General features: G+C 41.6%; 2 protein-coding genes across 7 annotated transcripts in view; both read left to right on the top strand.

The window, feature by feature from the left end:
* sdk2a (sidekick cell adhesion molecule 2a) overlaps positions 1 to 9,481 on the top strand; it is a 94,151-nt gene extending 84,670 nt beyond the window's left edge. For 2 of the 5 annotated variants that reach the window (XM_035945493.2, XM_035945492.2), the window contains exons 39-45: positions 472 to 654; positions 745 to 870; positions 976 to 1,140; positions 1,236 to 1,376; positions 2,418 to 2,586; positions 4,892 to 5,021; positions 7,435 to 9,481. In XM_035945493.2, the coding sequence (XP_035801386.1) occupies positions 472 to 654; positions 745 to 870; positions 976 to 1,140; positions 1,236 to 1,376; positions 2,418 to 2,586; positions 4,892 to 5,021; positions 7,435 to 7,845 (1,325 nt within the window). In that variant the 3' untranslated portion in view covers positions 7,846 to 9,481. The remainder of the gene's footprint in view (positions 1 to 471; positions 655 to 744; positions 871 to 975; positions 1,141 to 1,235; positions 1,377 to 2,417; positions 2,587 to 4,891; positions 5,022 to 7,434) is intronic. The other 3 variants (XM_035945494.2, XM_035945495.2, XM_023264267.3) reach the window with 3 other exon arrangements.
* Positions 9,482 to 13,324: 3,843 nt separating this feature from the next.
* LOC111564672 (cdc42 effector protein 4-like) lies at positions 13,325 to 25,757 on the top strand. 2 transcript variants are annotated; one of them, XM_023264391.3, is made up of 2 exons: positions 13,325 to 13,594; positions 22,621 to 25,757. In XM_023264391.3, exon 2 carries the CDS (start codon positions 22,758 to 22,760, stop codon positions 23,811 to 23,813), a length of 1,056 nt encoding a protein of 351 aa, XP_023120159.1. In that variant the 5' UTR covers positions 13,325 to 13,594; positions 22,621 to 22,757; the 3' UTR covers positions 23,814 to 25,757. The 2 variants fall into 2 exon arrangements, with proteins under 2 accessions (XP_023120159.1, XP_023120160.1); XM_023264392.3 differs by lacking the exon at positions 13,325 to 13,594 and adding an exon at positions 21,368 to 21,575.
* Positions 25,758 to 25,829: the final 72 nt, after the last annotated feature.

Here is a 25,829-nt window from a genome sequence, read left to right as displayed (position 1 = left end):
TGAGTGTAGACCCTGCAGTAACATATATAGCATGGCTGATAAAATATGCTGGAATGCTCCGGTGAGACTGTGCACAGCTTCCACTCTAACAGAGAGAAACATGGTTAATAGCTGGTTAAGTGTGGCTGCCTGGACCAGGTTGTCAAATAATTGGGAGCAGAGGTGGAATGTAGAACTGAGGTTGCTGTGGTCTCTTGGTTATCCACTAACAGACCATAAAAAAAGCTGAACAAAGCAGTAAAGGCAGTGGATATCAGTTGGTCCCTTATCAAAAAAATAAAATCCTGATTGGCTCGGTTCTACATAGCTGGAAAAGTAGACATTTTCTGTTCTGTATGCAAATACGTCCATGTCTCTGATAGTCTGTCTGTCCAGTCTCATGTGTGGTTCTGTGTCTGCTCTTATGCACAAAGCTTGGCTATTTGTCGCTTGTAGAAAGCAGTATCTAGAGTCTTAGTGTTTCCTGTACAGACTCCTCTCCTCGCACTCCAGGTGTCAGTAAGATAGTGACAGTAGATGTGAAAGGCAGCGCTCCCCTGTGGATGAAGATCAAAGACCTGGCAGATGGCGTCACCTATAACTTTCGCATCCGGGCCAAAACGCTGACTTATGGCCCCGAGGTGGAGGCCAACATCACCACTGGGCCTGGGGAAGGTGGGATTTCAACTTTAATGTCTATAATATAATCTTTTAAATGCCTGTTTCTCATTTTTCTGAACTATTCTCCATTTTTGCCCTCCAAAGGAGCCCCAGGCCCTCCTGGAGAACCCTTTATTTCTCGATATGGCGCCGCTCTCACGCTGCATTGGACAAGTGGTGATCAAGGCCGGGCACCTATTACACGATACGTCATTGAGGCCAGACCTTCCGGTGAGCTATTCCATAAACAGTTCTTGAGTTTCAGTACCGTAAACAATCTGCCCACAAAGCCCACAGCTTTGATTTTATGAATATATTTTCTTATTTTGTCTTTAGATGAAGGATTGTGGGATATCCTTATCAAAGACATTCCCAAAGAAGTGACATCCTACACACTTAATCTGGACATGCTGCGAGAAGGAGTCACTTATGACTTTCGAGTAATTGCAGTCAATGACTATGGCTATGGTTCCCCCAGCGCCCCCTCTCCCTCTATATCAGGTGAATTGTACTTTAAAATGAAGAATTTACACAACCTTTATGTAATTATAGAAACTTGCTTTTGTTTAGACATTAATATCTGCTTATGTTTGCAGCCCAGAAAGTTTCTCCCTTCTATGAGGAGTGGTGGTTCTTGGTTGTTATTGCTCTGGTGGGCCTCATCTTCATCCTCCTCCTTGTATTCATCCTCATCATACGAGGGCAGAGTAAGAAATACACCAAAAAAGCAGACTCAGGTAGGAAACCGAACTGTCTGATAAACTCTGCTAACATCTCAGTCTCTCTGTTCCTGCAGCTTAATTCATCGAGTGGAATTTGTCTTCCTCTCAGACAAGTCTGCCGTGAATTCCATTGTAATGATTGCACATCCTATGTCTGTTCTATAAAATGAGAGTGTGAAGGCTCACACAATTAAACAAATTACCTCAGCTTTCTTACAATAGTTGGCTGACAGGGAGAAGAGAAGAATAAAGATTATCGGAGAAACAGCTAAAATAGGCAGATGAATAAATATTATTGTTCGTGCTTAACTGCAGAGAGGATCAATATCAGGATAAATGGCTTGGCAGTGGTTTAATGCTCGGGTCATTAGTCAGACTGAGAGTAATTATATAACTACAGCACAAGTGTCTCCCACACCACTGTATCAAGAAGCCAATTTTCATGATTGTAAATTATCCCAGGTGACACTACTGTTCCTAGAAACTCCTTTGTCATGGTTGCTGTCTGCAAACACATAAACGTAAAGTAGATGAAGTTAATCAGTGTTAGTAGAGTTGTTGTTGTTGTGATTGTTAATACATTATGGTTGGAAAGTAACAGTCGCATGAAGGGCATCTGAGGGGAATTTTTTCTTCCAGCTGCTAGTGGTGGAGGGGTGAGCCAGAAAGGAAAGGAAAAGTGAAGGGTCAAGTCAAGCCTTCCTAACGCTACTGACTTTTTAGCTTAATCAGCATTTAGCATGGTGCCAGGGTTAGCGGTGTTAGCAAACAGTGCTCTGTGACACGAGCTCAGACAAGGATTGGTTTGGGTAAAGACACAAAGGGGGCTTCTGAGCACCTCTCAGTTTTCCCAGCTTTGAACCTGGACCATCCTACTTGAGGCTGCATATATTGTTGCTACTGATGTCATTTGTATATAAAGAGGGATGGGATTCATAAAACACCTGTAGATACTGTTTTGTGTTAACTGTGTTTAGTGTAACTAACCTTAAAGACTGAAATTCTAGATTTGATTGAAGATCACAAATCATTTATTTCATCCCACAACCCACACAGTGTCGTCCTCATACCCCTGTCCAGGCAACCACTCCAACTGCACAGCGCTGCCTCTGACCCATGGAGAGATGGTGCGCCTGGACGAGGGCCGCTTCCCAGCCCTGGAGCTGAACAACAGACGACTCTCTGTGAAGAACTCCTTTTGCCGCAAAAATGGCATATACACCCGGTCAGTGAACATCACTTTAACTCTGCCATCTGTTGTGCTATTAACCATGGTATTCAACTGATCGCATTCCTTTTCTGCCAGCAAAGACTTCATTTCTCAAAGACCTTGCTAAGTCAGTTTTGCAATCTTCCATTTCAGCGTGTTACTTACAATACTGACAAGAATTAATATTGCAGCGTTCCGTTCCCTTCTTCTCTCACAATAGCTGAGCCTTGAGGAGCCTTGAGCCTCCGTCCTTCCACCTCGTTGATATTCAGTGTTTGTGTGAAGCAACAATTTATATAAGGGGGACAGCACAATACCAGCTAATTAGCATTCAGGAGCTTCTGCCTGTGCTCTTTGTCTGTCCATCACCGCTTTAGACAAAGAGCGCTTATGGGTCAGAACTGGCTATTTTGCTTTGGCCTTGAGCCCAGAGTTTCTCTCAAGTGTGGTGCTATGAGACTTTTCTCAGCATAAAGTACTGTCAGCAGGATTTTGATGGACTGGCGCTTTGGTAATGTTTAGGTAAACATTGGATGAGAGGAATTTCACACACTGTGCAGCATGTGAAGCTTGTGTGGAGACATAGGTCATGGGTGGCCATTTGGTTGTATTGGGGGATGGGATTCTTGTCACAGCCCAGAAATAAATGTTAGTTTTTGCAGATTTGTGTGTACATTATGTTGGAATATGCTGGGGGCACATTAAAAAGGCAGGGGAATCTGCTATTTTCTCCTTGACCAATGAGGCCAAGAAGGCGATCAAAGGGCTTTGAGTAGCTCCGTCTCTTTGAAGAGTTTCAATCTGGTAGCATACTGTTAGCTAATGATCTGTAGACTTACGAAGAAGAAGAGTGGGAGGGCTCCCTATGGGATATTTGAAAGGATGAAGGAAAGAAGGATGAATTAGACAGTTAAGGCAAGGGGAAAAATACAGTGCGCCTAAATAATTTAAAGCTCAGGATCCTTTGCCCCTCCTCCCTTACAAGCACGTGGTCTCATCCTTTTAATGTCTGACTCAACCTTGTCTGAATGTAGCTTTATTTTTTCTTTCACAGTCCGCCCCCTCACATCATCCCCTTTAACCCAGAGGAGATATCCCTTTGTTGTGTCAACCCTTTCATGGCCGTTGTCATGTTGTGTCTTCTAAGCTTGTTCTTGGTATTTGCAGTGATTTAGCCCCTGCATACATCTCAGTACATTTTTTATTTCAGAGGTTGTCAAAGTTTTCTGCTTTATGTCTTAATATTACACTTGACATCACAGCGTTTCATACCTGTCTATTCTGCCCCCACATGTAACACTTTTCATTTCAGATCATTTAAACATTTACTTTCATGTCATTCCTACTTTAAATGATTCTTTAGTCTTTTTTTTCCTGGAAGCAATTGAATAAACTCTTCTTTTAATGCTTTATCAGGCTGAGTTGTAGCTCAGTGATGTGAGGGTTCTGGTCAAGTTTTGGCTCTCTGGACCATCCAATTCAGTCTTTGCAGACCTTGAACACAGAAGCAGTCATTACTGCAGAAGAAAAAACATAACTGTCATTGCACCGGTGTTTCTCTCTGTTTCAATTCATGGGCTTAATGATTAGAGCTAAAAAGAAGTTAGGGGGTCTTTTTACCTGACTTGAGCTCATATCAGAGCTTCAAACTACTCATGCAGCTCAAGTCCCTGTTTAGTTAGGCAGATTTTCTGCAGGAATTCTAAATCTTTGACTGACTCAGTCTTTACAATCATTTAGCTCTAAAAACAACACAATGTTTTCATGAAAATGCTTGTATATATTTTCTGTGTGTGCACTATCCTGTTTGTACATCTTATGAAGGTTGGAGTGAGCTGAACTCACCCCCTACCAAGTTCCCAACTGACGCTTTGCAAAGATTAGAGGGAAAAAGCCAAAGAAGAAGGCTAATATTAATATCCTCCCTTCATTATGTATTTGTGGCTTCCAGGAATGCACAAGTAAACCGTTCTGTGCTTCTCTGAACTAAGCTGTTTTAATTTTCATAATCAATGAGTGCGCACTGAATTTGTTCATGTTTTTCCACTGTGCACCCAGTGAATTGTGAAGATTAATTTTTCGAACTATGTCGCAGGCTTTTACTGATTGTCTGTGTAGCGTTGGTCGCAGGATTGATGAAGCTTTTCGTGTTTGCTCAAATTTATTAAAAAAAAAAATCTTTCCGATTTTCTCATGAGAAGTGCAGTCATGATCAAGAGTAACTTTTATTTCTTATATAACCATTAGCTCCTAATTGTTCTCTCTTGCTTCTCATAAATCAAGCACACTCTTCACTTTCTGCTTTTATCCGTTTGTCCAGGTCTCCACCAAGACCCAGCCCTGGAAGTCTGCACTACTCAGATGAAGATGTCAGCACTAAGTATAATGACCTGATCCCAGCAGAGAGCAGCAGCCTGACCGAAAAACCCTCTGAGATATCAGACTCACAGGTAAGCAGTGACCCCGACTTACAGCATATGCCCATACCCCTGTCTGGAATAGACAATGAAGTTGTATTAAAAAGTAAAATTCCCCCGCTTGAATTTCTCAAAGTGACAAAGTTCTCCAGGCCAAACTTTTAACCTTTTCCAACTAAAAAGTACTTTTCTTTTTCTACTTTCTTTTACTTTTGTCAAATTCATCATCTATCCTCCTGATAATCTCAATTCTGGATTGTTATAACCCTTGCTTTGCTCAATGCAGAAACTAGACAGCTGTTTAATTACGAAGCAGCATTACCCAAGATAAATTAATGACATTCTGCAAGACAATCTGCCTCAAGTGGATCAACTCAAAATTAAATATCCTCTGTTAGCATAGCCCAGTCACGGCTGACATCTCTGGATCTTTTAATACTGATTTCTCCCATGGGAAGGAAGTACACCAACGATTCTCATGTCTCATGTGTGTCGAAATATCTTCACAACTAATTAATTTCCCTCAAACAGGAAATGATTTGTTAATCTGGGCTTCCGGGTCTCGACTCATCATGTGATGATCTGAACAGCTCAGTGTGTGTGCATGGAATAATAAGGCATACGGGAGGCTAGAAGCGATGAGGGATGATACCTACAAAAGGCCGTGAAGCCGATTGTAACAGATTCTGAACATCTGTCCAACCCACACTCCCTGGCCAATTTATCTGGTACCTGCACAGTCAAAACATTGTTCAACCCAGTTTGAACAAACTCTGCTCTCCCAGGAGACACAAACTGGTGTTATTCTTTCCCGCCGCATAGCCTCCCACTGTTTACCTGCCACTTGTGCAAATAAATGATGCTTCAACATCTGTTAAACCGTCGTGTCTCTATAGAGCAGTAGATGGGCAAGCACTTGTCAGGCACACAAATGTGCCAGATGTGTAATGTTTGCTCCGAGAGTAAATTTCTGCCTTTTTAATTGTTTTTTTTTTTTTTTTTTTTACTGTTTCTCAGCAATGTAGTGGAACAGCAACATGATTCACCCACACAAGCATTTATAACTTGCAAGATGGATCGCTTAATATTGCAAGAAAAGCAAACTAATCCTGCAAACATTATCTCTGCTGTAATTCTAGGACACTCTCGTGTACACTTGTCATATTTGTGCTCCACAGCGCTATGGGTGAGATCCTATGCCTGGAAGATTCTCAATAGAAGTGATTATCAGCCCCATAGAATTTCACATGGATTAATACATTTCCACTTGTCAGTAGATGTTCCCTGCTGTACTATGACTCAGTGCTATGCAGTTTGTCAATAATCCCCACAATACTAGAAATTAGAATTGCCCTTTATTCATGAGCAAGAGCATGAATAGGAAATGTAGGTGTCTCTGTGGTAGACATCCTAAACATACACTGCCCGGCCAAAAAAAAGGGCGTACACTCTAGTGTTTTGTTGGACTGTCTTTAGTTTTGAATATGGCACTCATTTGCTGTGGCATGGTTTCGATAAGCTTCTGCAATATCACAGCATTTATTTCTGTCCAGAGCTGCATTAATTTTTCACCAAGATTTTATATTGATGATGGGAGAGTCGGACCGCTGCATGAAGTCTTCTCCTGCACGTCCCAAAGATTCTCAAGGGGGCTGAGGTCTGGACTCTGTGGAGGTCAATCCATGTGTGAAAATGATGTCTCATGCTCCCTGAACAACTCATTCACAATGTGAGCCCCATGAATCCTGTCACCTCGGAATATGCCCGTGCCATCAGGGAAGAAAGACTTCCTTTGAAAGACCTGGTCATTCAGTATATTCAGGTAGTCAGCTGACCTCTTCTTTGGGAACATAACGTTGCTGAACCTGACCAACCCCAGATCATAACCTTAACCCCCACAGACTTATAGGCACTAGCCATGATGAGTGCATCACTTCATCTGCCTCTCTTCTTACCCTGATGCGTCCATCACTTTGGAACAGGGTAAATCTAGATTCATCAGACCAAATGACCGACCACATTTGTTCCTCGAAGATGATGGTTCACCACTATCCTTCCAGGTTTTATTTAATGCGTTTGACGGCTCTTAACCTAATTTTAGTAGTTTCAGAAATCTCCTTAGTTGTTTTCTTTGCTTGATGCAGGTCAATAATTTGGCCCTACTGAGACAAATTAACATCCTTTCCAAGACTGCAGGATATGTCTTCTGGCATAGTTGTTTAAGAAATGAAAAGCTCCTCATTGCATCAGATAGGGTTAAATAAGTTGTTGCTTGCTGAAACATATTCATCACTGCAGTAATTATCCAATAGAAGGCTCTTACCTATTTGCTTAGTTAAATCCAGGTGGCGACTTTTTTTTTGGCTATACAGTGTATGTTTGTTAGGTAATCTTCTTTCTTTGCTGTTAAGGTGGCATCTAACTGCTTTTCCTGACTGACTCACAGGGCAGCGACAGCGAATATGAAATGGATCAGAGCCGGCAGAAAACCCACTCGTTTGTCAACCACTACATTAGCGACCCCACCTACTACAACTCTTGGCGGCGACAGCAGAAGGGAGTCTCTCGCCCACCGGCATACGGCTACTCCCAGCCCGAGCCCCTGGTGGAGCAAGAGTCACGGCAGCACCCGCCACCTGTGCCCCCTCTGCCCCCTCTCCTACCCCAGAGCGCTCCATCCCCGCAGCCCCAGTGCCAGGGCCAAGCCACTCTGTTCAGGCCCAAGGGAAGCCGGACTCCCACCCCCTCCCTGCTGTCGTCCGAACCTCCCAGCCAACACAGCACCCTCTACCGGCCCCCCAGCAGCCTGGGCTGTGCCACTCAGGCACCTACCGCGGGCTTCTCCTCTTTTGTTTGACACACAGCTCTCTTTCCAATAACAACAGGACCCTGAGGACGAGTCTTTGATTTTGTTGTTGTTGGTTTATTTGTAATTTGCTCTCCCCCTTTTTTTGATCATTTTTTGTTCTGTCTTGCTGACAGAGTTGTTGCTCCGTATTAAGCATTGCAGGCATCTTTAAGTAGTGCTTTCTCCTCTGTGAAGAGTGTGTGTATGATTGTGTTTAGAGCGTATGGTTGGTTAATCTGTGTAATATGTATTTTATGAAAAGACAATCATTTGAAGGTTTTTTATGTGTTGCTTCAGTACTTTTATTTTGAAGAATCAACCATGTAAACAAGGGAGAAGAGAACCTGAAGTTCCAAAAAAGAAATCCTTGTTTTAAAAAACACTGTATTATTGTTTAATATGAGAGCTTTATGAAAAAAAAAACACCTTAGAACCATACAGAGTATGGACCACTTGACTTGCTGAGACTGGACAATTGAAAAACCAACTCTGATGGAATAAGCGATGTTTGACAAAGGACAAACTGATTGTGAGAAATGGACTCTTGACTCGAAGAGAGGCACTCTCAGCTGCCTTTGAGTTTCTCACTCTGCCTAATCTTTGTTGGAACTGCATTAAGTGTTTACTATATGTACTTGTCTCATATTGTTTACCAGATATTTATATCAATCAGCTTCAAGCTCAACATTTTCAGAACATCACTAGTGACAATGTTATGAATCACATTAAAGCATTGTGGCACCTTTATAGTAGTCTGAGAATGTTGATTGTGTGCTGGTTCTCATGTCAGTAGATATACAAACTCAGTCAGCTTTCATAATGTGCTTTTGTTTGCTTTAATGTTCTTTCACAGAAAATGACTGAAGACCAAAAGCACAAATCTTCTTGGTTCATTTGATATAAGTCTCATCACAACCACATAAAGCATTATGAAATTAATAGCTGTCAACAAAATACGACTCACTTTGATAAGCTTACTAAGACACAAGGAATATTAGTTTTAAAAAAATTTTGAAAACTGTGATGCTTTATAAAGTAAGCCTGCTAAAGGTTTACTGATGCATGAGATCATGATTTTTACAGCAGTGATCAACTGAAAGCTCTAATTTTCAAGAGTTCAGTATTTTTGACAGTGTGTTTCTGGACAGATACGTTGAAGACAACATGAAATGGGTCACTTACAACTAATAAAAGCTAAAAACAAGAAAGCTTGTATCATATATGTTACAAACTCAGTTTGCTCATTAGGCTAAAGAAACTGATGATTATTTAGAAGATGAATTAATGGGTGGACAACTGTAAAACACAGGTACTATGTGTCAACTGCATCACCAAGGATTGTTATGTGGTGATATGTGTGTTGAGCGTGTTACAGTGTAACATGGTACTTATGTGTTTTCTGAAAACGTGTTTTATGCTACAACCGGACAGTATGTTATAACGAAATGTTTTCTACACCACTTTTGAATATGCTGTTTCTTTACAAAAGCTGAATGGGCCATTGCTGTGCTGGAGTTGGACCCATAGTGTATAAACTAAAATAGTCGAGGTCAATTTACAATGTGAAAATCACTGTATACATCATGAAGGAAACAGTGTGGATCTATTCATGGTAGCTCTCAGAATAAATTATTCTATTTTGTAATGGCTTTTTCTTCATTAGTTATTAGAATGTGATGGAATTTTACAGAAAATAATGCATATATATTGGCAAAATAACATATGAAAGGATTAGTGGAGATGTGTGACAGTGGTATAAACAAGTTGTTTTAAAGAAAATAGAGAACATATGCAGCTATTTTTCACAGGCATCTTTTAGTTTTTGGCATGGTCTAGAATACAAAGTGATATGTAAGTGACACTTGATTCTAGAATGCAAAAATGGCCTGATCCTCTCAGCCACAACTTAGACATAATTGGGATGCACAAGAGCATGAGTTACAGGAAAGAATTTGAAGAAGAACATGATCCGGTGCAAGCATGCTGAAAATCTGGAGGAGGCAAGGACAGGTGTCCGGGTAATCTCCTTATTTCAGGCCAGAAAACACTGCTCTTAAGCAAGGCAGAAGAAAAGCAGAACAAAGGGATCAGGTTGAAAGGTTTAGGAAGAAGGTGAAAGTCTAGTCAAGGGTACAGATAGACACATTTGGGGGAGCTCTACAAGCTCTCATTAAAAACATGAACAGAAAAGAACAGAAAGAAAAACTTCAGTAGTTAACGGATCATCGTATATGGACAGAAGTCTGATTTAAAGCTTTTATCAGTCATATCACATCTGTATTACATGTCTAGCTGCCATTATGCTATTACAAACAAATGCTACAACTCAAAAATTATATTTTGCAACTCAAAAATTATGGCAAATCTACAAATTTGCCTCTTTCATAACTACTGCTCACCTTCTTCCACTTTACTGCAAGGAGACACAGAGAAGTCTTCTCACACATTAACCTGCAAAGAGAGAGAAAGAGAGACAGACGCAGCCTCACATCAACAAATCTGTCACATTTTTTTTCATTCAGTTCAGCGTCTCCCCATGGGATCGACTTATACAAAATGTGTCCTAATTCTGACTGTGTTTGCAGAGTGTATTAGAGTACATTTGCAGCACAGCTAACTCATCCTGACTGGTCCCTCTAAAATTAGGACAAAATCACGATGCATGAAACAGATGGAAATGGGAAGTTACGGCTTTTGAAAATGTTTTGATGAACTAAGGATTTTGTCAAAAATGTAGAAGTCATCCGGTTTGTTTTGTCTTCATAGTAGCATCTCATATTCATCACTATTTGCTGTCAGTGCAGCCGTCTTTAGTCAGAGCAGTCGATAAAACTAATTTTGAGAACGCTGCCAAATCTCTTGAATGCGTTATAGCAGATTTGGCCACTTTTCCTCTGGAAGGCAGTGTGTTTAAATTTTTATGCATCAGTTCAGTCTAAAAGGGCTGTCTGTCCTTATGCATAGTGAATGGCTGCTGCCACTTTAGACTGTCATCTACAAAGTTACGAAAAATGTGGATGGTCCTCACACATGCTGCACCAGACTGCTATAAAACTATAAGTGAAAGTTTTGGAAGGTTAAAAAGGTCCCATGGCAGTCTAGCGAAAACCTTCCACATCTCATCCTCTGAGCATTAAGCAGATGGTAAAACAAGAAGGGGAAAAAATGCCAGACATCTTACAGTTTATCCTGAATGTCAAATGTCACCACTGAGAACAACTTGCAAATATCAAACACTAAAAGATGAGGTATGGGGTAAGGCCCAGGCTGAGATAACACTGCATGAAACATCCACGTCTGATGTTCTATTAAACAATGCTGTCAGAGCTGCCAGTGTCATATGCTGGGATAATAGGGGTGTAGTATTGTGGCTGTAAAGGAAATATCCTGACACTTTGCACGACTTTAATGAAAATTGCCTGCTCATTATTAAGAAGAGTTGTTTGTGTTTTTCTTACTTTACATCAACTTGCCATTAAAATTTTCATATTGGCTGTGTAGGCTATTTTGAACCCTGCTCCTACAATACTGTGCATATATTTTTTTTTTTTGTATGTTTGCATTAAAGGTATTCACTATACACTGTAAGCTTGAAACATCAGTTGTTGATCATGACAGTGCCTTACTCCTCCTCATTCCCAGCTATTCCAAAAAAATAAAAAATCCAAAATTTTATGCCTTAATAAAAACTAATTAATTGATTCATTAAACAGATGACTTATGTAAAAATTAATCTTCCCTACAGTTGTCACGAATGACAAAATCATCTATAGAACCCAAACAGTTTTTTTTTTCTTACAGGCTGCAAACACATTTATTTCTGCTATAAAGTTGGGCATTTTAACATGGGGGATTGACTTGACTTTTTGCTTTTTGGCTCGATCATAACCGGATGAGAGCAAGTGGGGGAAAATCTAATAACTGACTGACATAAATGCAGGGTCAACAGTCATCATGTTATTGTGGTGTTTGTAAATGCATTCTCCAATTTCCTGCCCAAACCAGATTTGAATCAGCAAGTTAGGAGGAGAAAGAGAACATCTCATGGTGAACTGTCCATAAAACATACATATTTAATGATAATTTTAAGTGCATGTCTGCCATTTAAGAAGAGAGGAGTTAAACTGATGCATTTGGGGCATGGGTATGACAGAAAAAGTAATATAAAATTTGACTGCAGCTTGAGTCTGAACAAAAGGCCACAGCAGTCAAATTCTCATCATAAAGAGCCATGTTCTCCTGTCAGCTGGTGGGACACAGCATTCTGGGAACAAGGCCAGAGGCAGGAAATAACTTTTGAATGTGTGTGATGGATGTTGTCCATGCATTATGGAAAGAACAGAGATTTTGAAGAACAGCATGGGTAGATGATAGATCGACTTGCAAAGCTGAATGGCAGCGAAACACAAAAATGACTAGTCATTCTGTCCAGGTAGAGTGGCTTTTGCCCTTTGATAATTATCAACCATTCACACATTCCTTTCTTTTGAGCTCAGAGTGACTAGAGTACAGCAGAGCTTAGGGGGGAACTTTGGCTGCTTCCCACTTATTTCCATTGCAATGGGTACTAATGAGCTGTCACTGACTTCCGGCAGGTCATTAACATGGAATACACAAGATGAGGTTCCCCCACTCAATTAACTCTTCAGTGATGTCAGACAGTGAGAAATACACATTCTACATCCTGCTCTGTCCTCAAAATGCAAATAATCTGACTAGAATCCTTTGGCAGGGAGTTTCAAAGAAGCGAATCCAAGAGGCAACTTACTGTAAAGCAACTTTGAAACATAAATATATTTACTGTGAAGTAAAGATCTCCCATGATTTGGATTAACAGTCATATTTTGGGAGTTGTGCAACTTTTATTGTTTATAGCTTATTTTAATACTGTCAATAGAAAAAGACATGCTGCTGAATTGCTCCATTAATAAAATCTCCTTTTAGTAGGATGTCTGCACCTCCTATAAATGAAAGGTTGGACACGAAAAAGACAGTATGACACATTTCTGATAAAATATCTGTTGTTGGATGCAGCATGGACATGAATATTATCCATCTCAGCAACATTATAACTCATTGTCAGTAGTTTTTTTTTTTTTTAAAGATATTACCAAGAAATAGTGAAGGCATATTGAAGAATATTATGTTTAAAAAAAATGCGAAATTCTGCTTTTTGTAATTTAATGCTTAATATATTCTTGCAAAGATGGATTTAAACCAAAACATGATCTAAATGTCGTTTTTATATTAAGCATTTGATCACTGGTTACCTTTCATATCTTGACTGTGACCCCTGAAACATCCTGAAATGGAACTAAAGTTAATAAGTTTTTCTCCTGGTGTTTTATTCTGTTATCAGTGTACTGTACATGGCTGTGCAGTCTCCGCCTCTTCTAGTGAAAAGAAATTAAATGTAGGCAGTGTGAGTGGCCCCACGCTGTCATCCTGTGTCTTTAAGGAGCCATGGAAGAGGGCGTGTTCAGACACACGACGGCAGGAGGTATTGTAGTGAGTTATTGCGCTCCAGAGCAGAAGCACCGCTTGTGAGGATGCAGTGAAAGTAACTGTGCAGTTTTTCTTTTTGTATGACAAGAAACAGCTGGTGCAAAAGCGGTTTTTGTTGTTTTGTATTTTTGGAGCAGAAATAGCTCATCTGAGCGTCTTGCATCTCTTTTTGTTTGATGAATGCACCCCCATTGTCGACCTGCTGGGGGCCTTAAAGTGAAGCAGCACCCGGCTTTTATGAATGGGATGTTCGGTAAGCGTGTGTGCTTTTAATATTTGTGTTTGCATTTAAACTCCACTGGCTAAAAATGTGTTCTTTCACATGTGTGTGTAGCTCAGATGTGTGTTTTTTTTTTTATTCTCTGGCTTTATCCAGTGGTCCAGCTGAGCGCACGGTGCGCCAGGCTGCAGACGCTTCTGGTCAGCTAGTATTGTTCTCCTGCTATTGACCCACCCAGAATCAGCGCTTTATCACACCATGATCGAAGCAGTCAGCAGTCATTTGTAGACACAAGTCAATCAAGCGATCATAAATAGGGAGTTTTTGTTATATTTTCTCGTTTTTTTCCAAGAATATCTTTGTGGTGAGAGTGGTTATCGCGAGAATGAAGCTATTTAACCATCAGCAGTTGAGAAAAAAATCAGAATTAATTCCTATAATTACCTTCCCTGGGGATGTTTGGAAGCTAAAACTGATGCACTTTGGGGTTTTATGTTTGATTCATAGCTTCTCTAAAAAATAAAAAAAAGAAAAGAAAAGAAAACTTCTATAGGCCTCATGTGAGAGCAGATCAGCTACAAAATAGACAAATTTAGGCCAAAGGTGCGTTCAATGACTTCCTGTTTCTGCAGCACATTAATACTAATATCATGGGAAACTTGTGCATACTTATTCCAAAGCGATTGAAGCGCATCTTTAGATGTAAGAGGAACTTGAATTTGCACACATCTGTTTGGTGCTCTGGGTGCTTTGTTTTGTTATTTTTTTTTAGAGAAAAAAGATCCCACATTACACACTTTCTGCCCCCACATGGAGCGCACACGTGTTCTGTTTGTCCAGTTCATCACCCACACATCCCAGAGTCTGTCGACTTGGCAGTCCTGTTCAGCTGGCTTGGCAGGGGCGGCGTGTGATGAGCTCATTGACTGGCATTTACAAGATGATGGGCCTCATGTCTGCAGGCCGTCACTCCATCACTGCCACGCTGATAACAACTCACAACAATTGTTTGAGGAGTTAATGTTACCAGAGATCTCTGCTTGTGAGGCAAATTGAGTGGCCTTCCTTTGTTCTCGCTGGTTGTAGAATGTGACATTTGACCTGTCTTATCCCAAACAAGGTTTTTTCCTGCCCAGACGTTATGATGGATTCATGCCGATGACACTGCAAATGAGCAAGCCTCATAGCTGAGATTTATGTGTCAGAGGCTTAGCTTGTTTACTTTCCTCCCCTAGAAGTGCCTCTGAAACGTCTCTGAGAACAGGCGACACATTTTTAACCAGGCTGCACAGGTTTCTCCACCGTCGTCTTCTTTTTCATAAAGCATCTAATTTGCCCGCAGGAGACGCGTTTAGTGCCTGAAGGTGAAAGTTATCCTTCCTCCTGGAGGTGTTTGGACACTGTGCCAAGCGCACTCCGCTGCTGGGCACGGCACAGCGTGGACAAGCTTTTGCTGGCTTATGTCCCGGGAAACACAACCTGCTCGTAATTTTGTTTGCAAAAGTGAACAAATTTGTGCTCTTTACTTTTACTTTGGAGATAATCAGTGTTTCAAAAATGCTACTGTGGTGGTGCTGGAGTGAAAGTGTGTTATTTGTGGCCACTGAGTGTACAGTCCTGCACCTATGTTTGAACATGTCTGCAGTTTGTGTGCTCATTTGAGGCAATGTGTGTGTCCCGTCCGTCCCCTTCACATTCCAGGAAATACCAGTGTAAACTGTTATTTATTTTTGCTGGAATGCCTCTGAGGACGCTGATAGAGAATTTCTGGATTATTATTATAGAGAGCAGATATAGCCTATGGCAAGTGTTTTGAAGAGATGTGTAGTTTGAGGGTTTTTGTTGTCGCTTTTAGTTTCTACCAATGAATGGTCTGCAAATGATGCACACAAATCACAGTGCAGTGGGAATTTCTCTCTTTCTGTCCATGTGACAGCTCATTAGCTCGATGCCACCTTTTTTTATAACTTTGTTTTCCCAACATCAAATTCTTCGAGCCTCTCATTTGTCAGTATGTGAATGCTGTGTTTGTTCCTGTGTCTTTTGTTTGGCTGCATTGTTTTCTGGTCTTATCCAACATGCTGCTTTGTGACCCTGAGCTCTGGGGTTGGTAAGCCAGAGGAAATGTTTATTCTTCACTATCCTGTTTCCTAAATGCAAATATTGCAGAGAATTCACAGAAATGCAGCACCAGAAAATGACAGGGGCTTAAAATCTGTAATTACACACAACTTCTTTTAGTGTACAACTTTATTTCATCAGAAACATTTTCACTTATTACGTTGGATTTGTATTTTTCAATTTTTGCATAATATACTCTGAACAAATGCACAATTCGCATACATTTACTTAGGAGCACAATTTGCTCCACACAAATTGCTTTCCTGTATTTTCGGAAAAAAGGCAAAAAAATAACCCCCCATTCTTTGATAGCTGCTTGTCTGGCTTCCCACCAGCCTTTTTATGCCTTTTTATTTTTCTTTCCTGCTGCTCTGACCCTGTAATTATCACACTCTCACGCTTTCAAGCAACACTCTCGGAATCCCATAATTTTCCTGCATTCTTTCCATCAAAGAACACAGGTTTCCTCTTGAGTGTTTCAAAATGCAGCGTCTCTCTTCCTCTGCTGCGCTTTAGACACCCACGACACAGACGCCTGGGCCTGAGGCCAGAGCTGTCATCAGCTGTTGTGACTCAGCTACCTGCTGTAGAGACAATCCGCTTGTGCTCATCCTCTAAAATAATTAAAGTCGCTGAACCTGCGGCGATTCATGCGTTGATACATATTACATTTGGAGCTGCTGTTGAACACACAGCGTCGGCACTGGCCCATGGCCCTGTAGGTTATTAAAGCCGAGCATTGCTGGAGATATGGGCTGTGTTTGTTTGGATAACCCATCTGTAATACAGCATGATGGGGCAAAGCCTTGTTTACATTACGAGTGGGCAGGAAGGGCAGGCTGAGAAGATTTCCGGAGAGATGGGAGGGTTTACTGCCTCATTTTCTCCCTGCCCTTCCTGTGGGTGTCCCTCCTAACATGTCCCTCTGCAAAACATTTCATGTGCAGCTAATTAGTTTTTGTGAAGTGAATTTCGAGGTTATTGGTCATTTATCTCAGTGGTAATTACTCATATTCTTGCACTTCTGTCGTTTGGATGTTTTTGTGCAGAGTGTTCTAAATGACCTGAGGGGGGTTGTTGACCTTGCAGGTTCAACTGCGTCAGAATGCAAAACCTGGAAACATTTTAGCCATTTCTCATCACCCACAAACACTCCAACTAATGTTAAGTGGTTGTTTCTGGCATGGTCTCTTGTTTATATTACCAGTGTGAACCTGCTTTCTGTTCATTGCTCTGAGTCTGTTGAGGCACTCTCAATTGCAGAGTGGTGCCAATTTATGCAACCCCTCCGCCCGCTACTCTCCCTTTGTATTTCAATGGCCTGCCTGGTACACAGATGACGTTGATGTTGAGCCATGCTGGCTGCAATTTCAGTAGCACGATTGTAACTTTTATTCAGATCAGAGATGAACGCAGAGCAGGGGTGGATAACATTGTTAGCGTCTACAACGGCATCGAATATCCATGAAAGTGATGTTTACCAATCTTGTTTAAGCCGCAGAATGCTTTTTCGTTTTTGAGTGCGTTGAAGCAGAAAACATGTTGTCTGCCGTCCGCTGTTTGTGTTTGTAATAAAAGCTGTCAGTTTCATCACAGCGCAGCACAGACAGAAAGAGATGGAGTGTCATGTCTGGAGGCTGTGTTGGCTGTAAATGTAAAAGAGACAAGTCATCTCCTCTTGGGTAGCAGAGGTCAGCTGGTGTATGTCGAGCTGACTTGCTGCAGGCCTGTTTTCTGCCAGGAAACCTTTCATTGGCTGTCGAGGCTCTTTTTGAAAGCCATTCTGTTGCCTTCCGCCCTGGTCTTCCTCTTCTGTCTTTCAGTTTTCCTTCTTCTAGCTGGCTGCTCTGGTCAGAACAACCACTTTAATGCTAACTTTCACTTTCACACTATCAAGTTTTGAGTTCGGAGCAAGGTTCCATACTGATTATGTGGAATTAAGGGTCTGCTGAGTTCAGTGATCATTTACCACAACAGTGAATGCTATTTTTAAACACTGCTGAGTTCTGGTGGGTTTGTGTTTTTTCCAGTCAGAGCTGCTTACTTCAAATATTCCACTCACTGATCTAAGGATGACTGCAGATTTAGTACTCGCCAACATGAATACCAATTGGAAAACCTACAGGCACTTTTATTAGCAGGGTAGCTCTAAAAAGCTGTTGTTCTTTGATCCTTACCCAGCAGAGTGCCCTGCTGGGTAAGGTGTGACATTAGCATAACAGTCTGCCTCACACCAACTTGTCACGTATAAGTCAGCACAGGGGGAAAAAAGTACTGATTTAGTCATTTTTTTTGCTGTCTGTATTTGAAAAATACACACAAAGACTTTTTTCCCCTCTCCCCCCAGTACTCAGAGGCATGATTTTTGGAGGAATTGTATTAGTATTGAGTTGTTTTGGTTATTGCTTTATGATCAATGATATAAAATGAAAGAATAAATTGCCTTTTTCTGGGAACTACTTATTTCATTGTACATCATTTCCTGATTTGATCAGATGTCAATTATTTTCACGGGTGATTTATGCCTGTTATTTTCCCAAAGAATCAGTTTGTAGTTTTGTCCTTAAAGTGTCTCCAGTTTGCCAAAAGCACATGATGTGGTCTTGTTTTGTGGGATCATCAGTTGCAAATGCGGAATTGTCTCATTTAAAATCAGATAAAAGCGGCGTATTCTCACAGTAGGTGAATAGACACAAGCGTTTCTTTTTTCAAAAAACTCAAACAAAATGTTACATTTCTGTTATCATGAATCATTTTAGCTTTAGAAAGAGTTGCTGGGGTAAAAAATTGACCAACCAAGTTCATTATGAGCTTGGCTGGTTAGTAAGTGCAAAGTCTGTTGCGGTCGTTTCCTCATATTCAGCATTCCACAGTAACAGATTTTAGATTTATTTTGCTCTTTAGACCAGATTTGCTGTATCAGAGCTGCACGGTGGAGAATGGCTTGAGGTAACGGGTGGTTGTGCAGGAGGGCACTCAAGATACCATCTAGGTCAACACCATACTCTGAACACCACAAGCAAACGGCATATCTCTCAGAATGTCCCAAATGGACCATTTAAGCTACGGCTAAATTTGGCTTTCTTGTAAGTAGGAGGGCTTTTATTTGTAAATTCTCATTAGAGCAGCATGTTTTCTCATTGCTCTACTTATCTCTGAGGGCATCATCTGCTTGATGTCTGCTGTTGCCTTTTTGTCTGATTGAGACATAATGTGATTTCCACTGTTTGTCCTTTGGCTGCTCCTTCCTAAATGAGACATTCAGGCCCGCTAACTGAGTTGCATGGCAGATACCTATCTATTAGAAGAGGCCATTTGTCTTCTTAATTACTGGAGCATGTGTGGCAGAGTCTGTGCTGGCTCAACCTTTACCAAACAACTCTTGCCGGTGTTGCACTTAAACATGTGGGAATAAATTTGCTCACAAATGGGATGCTTGCAAATGGTATGATCAGGGCAGAGCAGTTTTCTCCCTGTTTTTCACACAGGTTTTAGGTGCATGTGGCCTCCTACCCCCTCATGTCATTTCACCCTCAGGTCATTCGCTTGTCCATTCAGGTCAGTGACTTCAAATGATGCAGACAGAGAGCCTGCACCATCACTGCAGCAGCCCTCCTACTCCCAGACAGTAAAATACACACCGGACGAATTAAGCACAAAGAAGGTGCATCAATACTCAATCCTGGAAATGGGCCATAAGTCATTTTTGATTGTGTGTTTGGGTCTGTGAGTGGTCTCTTGTGTATTAGTATTGAGTGGCCTAGTGTGAGAGTATTGACAAGAAGTGAAAAGTTATGTTGGTCCTAAACACAAATTATCCAGGAAGTCAATATTTCTCTCTGATGTTGATGTGGAGTTTCTGTCATGCATATTAAATCCCAGTGAGTCCTTTGACGATGCTTTTTTGTGTGTTGCTGAGCTATAAAAACTTAATAGATGCATGCTAAATTTACGAGTGATTTTTGACTCATGACTTAAGCTTGCAGCCACTGTTTGTACACTTCCTCTAATGTAACATCTGTCTGTAGTGTTAAGTAATGACTGCAGCAATACTGGAGTGACTGTTTGATTTAGTGAGCCCCTTTTCACCCGTTCAGTAGAAGTAAAACAACCCATTACCATTTACTTCCTAAATTATTTCTGTGCTTTTGCCTCAAAGGATCCGAGGGAATTGACCATTTTTTCCCGCAAAGTAGTGACTATAGCCATGGGGTATTTAGACAGATATTGAAATCTTTATTGACTCAAGTATTTTTATTGAAAATTCCAATGTGTGATATACAAACACAGCTAACTTTACCTTCTTGGGGCTTAAATGCATCTAAGGAATCTGTCTGAAATATCATTTACACCAATAGATGTGAAAAGATTGGAGAACTGGCAACTGTTTTGAAACATTCCTAGTGTGCTTATGTTTATCATGGGGTGCATGCATGCACGCTCTGCTGCTTTTTACTCAGCGGTTGAGAAACACCACGTCCACATCAAGGCAGGTCAGTCAACCTCATAATCTTTACATATCACTCAGAGGGCTCAAAGTCTGCAGGTCAGCGCGGCTTATGTTAGTTTTTGAGACGCATCACTGTCAGAGTGAAATGATACAGACATGCTTCATTGGCTTTTCCTGTCTGTTCCTGCACCGTGTTCTGTGTCTCCAGTGGGCCCTGTTTCAGTCAGACCACGAGTGCTGTGAATGTCTGTTTATAAAGTCAATCCCCCTCCCTGCTGTGACCCGCTGGTTCCCACGCTAAACTGCTGTCTTCTCAGGCCCTTTTCTGTTTTTTTTTTCATTCACATGTCCACCCACACATACATGCGTAGACTTCCGCGTGGAATGACGACACTATAAATAAAGCTGTACAGGACTGTGAATCAGTTTGGATGTAAATGTGGAACTCTGCTGCTGTTGAGCTTCTTGGATCTGTTGTAGATCCAGCTTATGAAGAACACTCTGGTGGTCTGTGACAAAGTTTTGCATCCATGTCCATGCAGTTGGCAGCATTGAGCTTTCCGTCTTGATCCTGGCCTGAGGGGTGAGATAGAGAGGGAGGTGGGCTTTTTCACCACTAGTTGTTTTTCCTTGTTTATGCCACCCAGGAGCAACTCGTCGGAGACAAAAAAAAAAAAAAAAAAAAAACTGTTGTTTTTTTGGCTGGGTGTGAAATATTTCCCCATCATTATTTCCCCAAAACAAATCAGAACTGGCGGCTTCAATAATAAACACGTTTCTGCAAAATAGGTGACCTTGTTTGTGTGCCTTGGTGAAAGCATTTTGAGTTCATGGAAAGTTTTCATATCGTGTTCCAGTCTCAGACAAAAAGACTGAAAACTTCCACATATGCTTTTCTTCGTATAGGTAGCTCTCTTTTCTAGTCTACAGCACTGGTACTTTTCTGTATTTTTATTAGTTTCAATTTTACAAATAATAAACAAAAGCACAGACGGAGCGAATGAGTGAAAACACAACAGATGTCAGATTAAAAGAGTTTATTCTCTGGTTGACACAGAAGCTTATGTGTTGCATGCTTCTATAAAGTCTGAAGCCTTCTGCAGCCTCTGACAGGAAACACGGTTGCTTGCTTGCTTGCAGGAGGGTGTTTCTATGGAAACCAAAGCAGGTGAGGGTATTAACAGGAAGAGGAGTTGAGGCTCAGCTGGCGAAGACGGGGGGGTGGAGATAGAAGAACGAGGTCAGTGCATTAAAAAGCCTGTCACATTGAACAACTGAACTCTCCCCAAGGCATTTCTACCACAGACAACTCTGACTCTTTTGAAAGCTTGCCTGTAAGAAATCTAAAGTCATGGTTAACGTGCTGACCAGTTTGATGATCTTCCTCTGAGAGTAAACAAAGAAAGAGGCACATATGTGCAAGTCAGAGAGGTGCACGGCAAGGTAAGCGTTTTCTCCTGGCCTGCTTACATGTAACCATAGAGATTATCCACCCACCACTCAGACGTGCATGTGTTTTTGATGCATGTCTGCAGAAAATTGCTCACGTTTAATTTTGCAGACCACCGTGGCAGTGTTCTTTTCAAGTTGTGTTTTATATGTGGGGATGGATAGTTAATGAGACGCCCTGCCTCTGTCCTCCAGGGGCAGCAGTGTCTGGCTGGCAGCCTGCGGTGAGGTTTCCTCTGTCTGCGCTTTCAATAATGTAGAAACACATTTTCTATCAGCTGTCACTCACAAACCTCTAGGGGCTTAAACAGCATTGTCGAAGAAGACGATGGATAGGGAATGTTTTCTGTCATTTCTCATTCCTGTGATAACAGTGCCTCATACATTTGTCAAAATAAGGTGTCCATATAGTCAGCTGATGAGTGCTATTGTTCTTTGATGCTTGTATAAGTGACTTTCCGCTACTAGAAGATAAGGTTTTGGCCATACAGTGTATGCTGTGCAGTCAAAAGTTTCTCACCAGAAAATCCCAGCCCTCAACTATCCCTTTCTGCTTCATGTCGGTCTGTGGTTGGTGTTTTGCTTAGTTATAATGCCGTTTCAAATGTAAAATCCTGTGGTGTTCCCCATCTCTTTTTTCCTCCCAGTGCATTTTAGAGGTCATCTCTCAGAGATGTTGGAGGAGTGCTGCTTATCATTATAGAGTTGCATAATTGATAGCTTCAGCTTTTGCAATTAGTGGAACATTTGAAATTCTTAGAAATGGTTTCATTTATTTTATGGGCTTAAACAACCAAATGTGAAAATGCTTTACAATATAATATGAAAGCTGTGTCTTACATAGACTATAGATTTTCTTAATAACATTCAGCTGTAATTGACTCTAAATGTGTCTTAGTGGGAATGATTTGAAGTGTTTTGACTCTGCATACAGTGTTGACTGTCTTTTTGGTTTAAATAATGGATTTTAAGTAAAGTGAAAGTGCCCAATTCTGAATGGGTTCTGTCTAATTTATTGTATTTTCTTTCAATTTTTCAGGTTCCCAGACTGACTGGAATTAAGGAGCGTCATTATTCATTTCAAGGCCTCTAACAAGATTCCCGTCAACATTTGGGTACCTTTTTTTTGTATCCCGACTACCTCTTTGCACAAAACAAAACACCTAATCAACCACCATGCCGATCTTAAAACAGCTAGTGTCGTCGTCCTCCCAGACCAAGCGTCGCTCACGCATGGATCTGACCAGGGAGATGATCAGTGCTCCTCTGGGCGACTTTCGCCACACTATGCACGTCGGCCGGAGCGGTGATGCTTTTGGAGACACCTCCTTTCTCAGCACACGCTCAGGGGAGCCTCCACCTGAGAATACGTCCTTCCCGCGCTCTCCACGACCCGGCCTTTTGTCACGCACCTTCAGGAGCAGCAAGCGCTCGCAGTCTGTGACCAGAGTGGATCAGCAGAGCGATAGCTCTTTGGTGCTCCCTGGAGGGTCACCCAGCTATGTGAAGAATGCCATGTCTCTGCCCTTTCTCAATGATGACGACCGAGGGGAGAGCATGGTGGCAAAGAGTTTGTCTTCAAGTCCGTTAAAGCAGCACGGGGAGTTGGACGGGAGAGGCGCAGCTGCAGCCACTCACTTTTTAGAGCTGGAAGAACGAAGCTTTGGCGAGCTGACAGAGCTGCCAGAGAGCTCCCATCATTACGGAGGTGGAATGAAGCACGCCGAGTCGGTTATGTCCTTCCACGTTGACCTGGGACCCTCCATGCTGGGTGACATCCTGGGTGTGATGGAGAAGGAGGAGGATGATCTTGGCTACGAGGAGGGAAAAAGCAGCGAAGGCCGTGCTTCACCGCCTCTCAGCGCCCACGGTGAGGAAGAGGACAGCGTGGAGAGGGGGAAAGATGAGAATGGAGAAGAGCAAATGGAGGCAGACGAAGAAGCTGAAGATCTGCAGATGCAGGCCTCTGAGGATCCAACCAGCTCTATTGATCTGAGGCCTGAGGACGGAGGGCCTTACACTCCAGAATACACTCCAGAGATACGGCCCAGACACTTGCAGCATCTAGACAGCTGCTCCATGTCCAGCTCTGGTTCTGCTGCTCTGGATGAGAAACCCAACAGCCAGACCTATACAGGAGATACAGACAGTGCCACATTCAGTGCCCCGCCAGAAGAGGAGAGCAACTTCTCCTCTTTCTTGGAGGATGAAGATGATGAGATCCGTGTATGAGAGTCCAAAGTCGTATGAAAAAGGGGAAAAAAGAAAAAAAAAAGCAGGGAAAATGGTTGATGTGGAACTGACAAATCCTCTGACAGTGTGGATTTGCACTTGAACAGGAGAAGGACACTGCAGTTGGTATACTGTGGGGATGAGACTGAAGAAGATGGAGGGCTCTCACTTTATAGGGCTACAAAGAAAGTGTGACTACTCCGTTAGGACAAGCCCAAACTCCATCTGTCAGGGAGCCTTACCCTTCTGTTTGTCTATGAATCTGTCTCTCCGTTTTGAACACTGAGGGAACTGACATGGAAGGGCTGACACTTTTTGAATATGGAACATTCCAGAAGTAAGCAGGGAGTATTGGTTAGAAAGGAACTTTTGTAGGAAAAACACTTTCCACAACTAAAACTCAGTTCACCCTCTCTCTCTCTTCTCTCACTTGACGTGTCACATGTGCTTTTTTCATTTGGTTTGCCTCTGTTTTCGCTGTGCTTTCTGTCTCTGGCTGTGGGACATCATGAGGCCTGAGCCGAACAGAAGGCCTCTGTCACAACAGGATCAGTGGTGGGTATCTTGTCACAATAAAGGGAGCTGTGTTTGTCATTGGGGTTTGAGGCCCTACATTAAGCCTCTTTCATCTGAAAGCATTTTAGCAGTGCCATAGATCTATCAGATTTTTTTTCCTCCGTTATTCTCTCTTATGTAACTCAGGGTCCTGGTGACGCTGCCATTTCCTGCTGTAAAGCTGGACCACAGGGTCCAAACCAAAAAATTCTTCTCTGTTTTCAATTCACTGTGTGCCACACAGGCTTAGGCTGCGTAAATTAGAGAGAGCCTGGGTTGTAAAGCTAATGGAGATGCATTGAGCTGGATTAACATAAAGCATAGTGTTACTACAGGAAACCAAAAGTGTGAAGAGTGCGTGGCACATTGAACATTGTGTTAGTTGTCTCTTTATCTCTTTTCCGGTGAACAGGTTCCTTTTTTTCCTCATAGGATTTCTATTAACTAACACAAATTGGGCATCTTCCTGCTTCTTATCTGTCATTTCAAGTTGAAACTGAAAAGAGTTTGAAAACCACTTCCTTCCTTGTTTTCTTTTTGTACATCCGAGCAACTGCAGTGGTGCAACTGAACTGTGCAAAAGATGTTGATACTCAATAGTCAATAGGCTGCCTTAAACAGTTTTTCCACCACTACATACAGTATGTGTAGAGTTTTAGGGTGTGTATGATTTCAAATCAAATGCACCAGCAGGCACAGTTAAACCAGACACTACTAGTATGCGTGTTTTATACATGTTGTTGTCTTTTCTTTGAAAAAAAATCTCTGCCACGTTTCTTTTGTATCTGTTTGAAGAGTGGATAAGAGCGAAAAACTGGCCAGCAATAGCTGTAAGAGCATTAAGAAAAGTGCAAGTTGCACAGTCATTGCAGCTCAACTATGTCTCTTGCATCATTAAAAAGCCATGGCCAGAAGTATTGAAGGCTTACTTGCGCTGATTGATTTCACTGCCTTAACTGAAACTGACAGATGTGCCAAATTATAATTTTCTAGCCAAAAACAATTTCAGTATGTAGAGCTCACTTTTGGGAGAACCTGTCAAGTATGTCTTCTTTCTTCTTCCACTGTAGGTAATCACTGCTGAGTACGAGTTCAGATTCGAGTTTCAGCTTGCAGGTTGAAGGAGTGAAAATAAATATTGTTGTAAGATATAATCAGAAAAATAATTAATTTGCGTAACTGGATATTTATCCCTTACACACTACATGATGCATTCAGGTGACTTCAAATGTTAATTTTGTACAAATGAGAATTTGCCTGTGCTTTCTGCAAACTGTTGTTAATAATACCTTACTGTTGTCTTCTTTACTGTATATTTACAGCTTCTTTTTTCTGTATTATCCAAAATAACCTATATTTTTCAATAAAAGAAAGCCTGAATATCTTGAATTATTTTTAGCCATTTTGTGGGAGTGCGTCAGAAGATAAATAGCAGTTTCACAGATGCAGTAAGAGCGAAGT

This window comes from Amphiprion ocellaris, chromosome 19, assembly GCF_022539595.1.
Source record: "Amphiprion ocellaris isolate individual 3 ecotype Okinawa chromosome 19, ASM2253959v1, whole genome shotgun sequence".
Lineage (NCBI taxonomy): Eukaryota > Metazoa > Chordata > Actinopteri > Pomacentridae > Amphiprion > Amphiprion ocellaris.
Note: the sequence above shows the minus strand (reverse complement) of the source record. Positions and strands in the feature narration are given on the sequence as shown.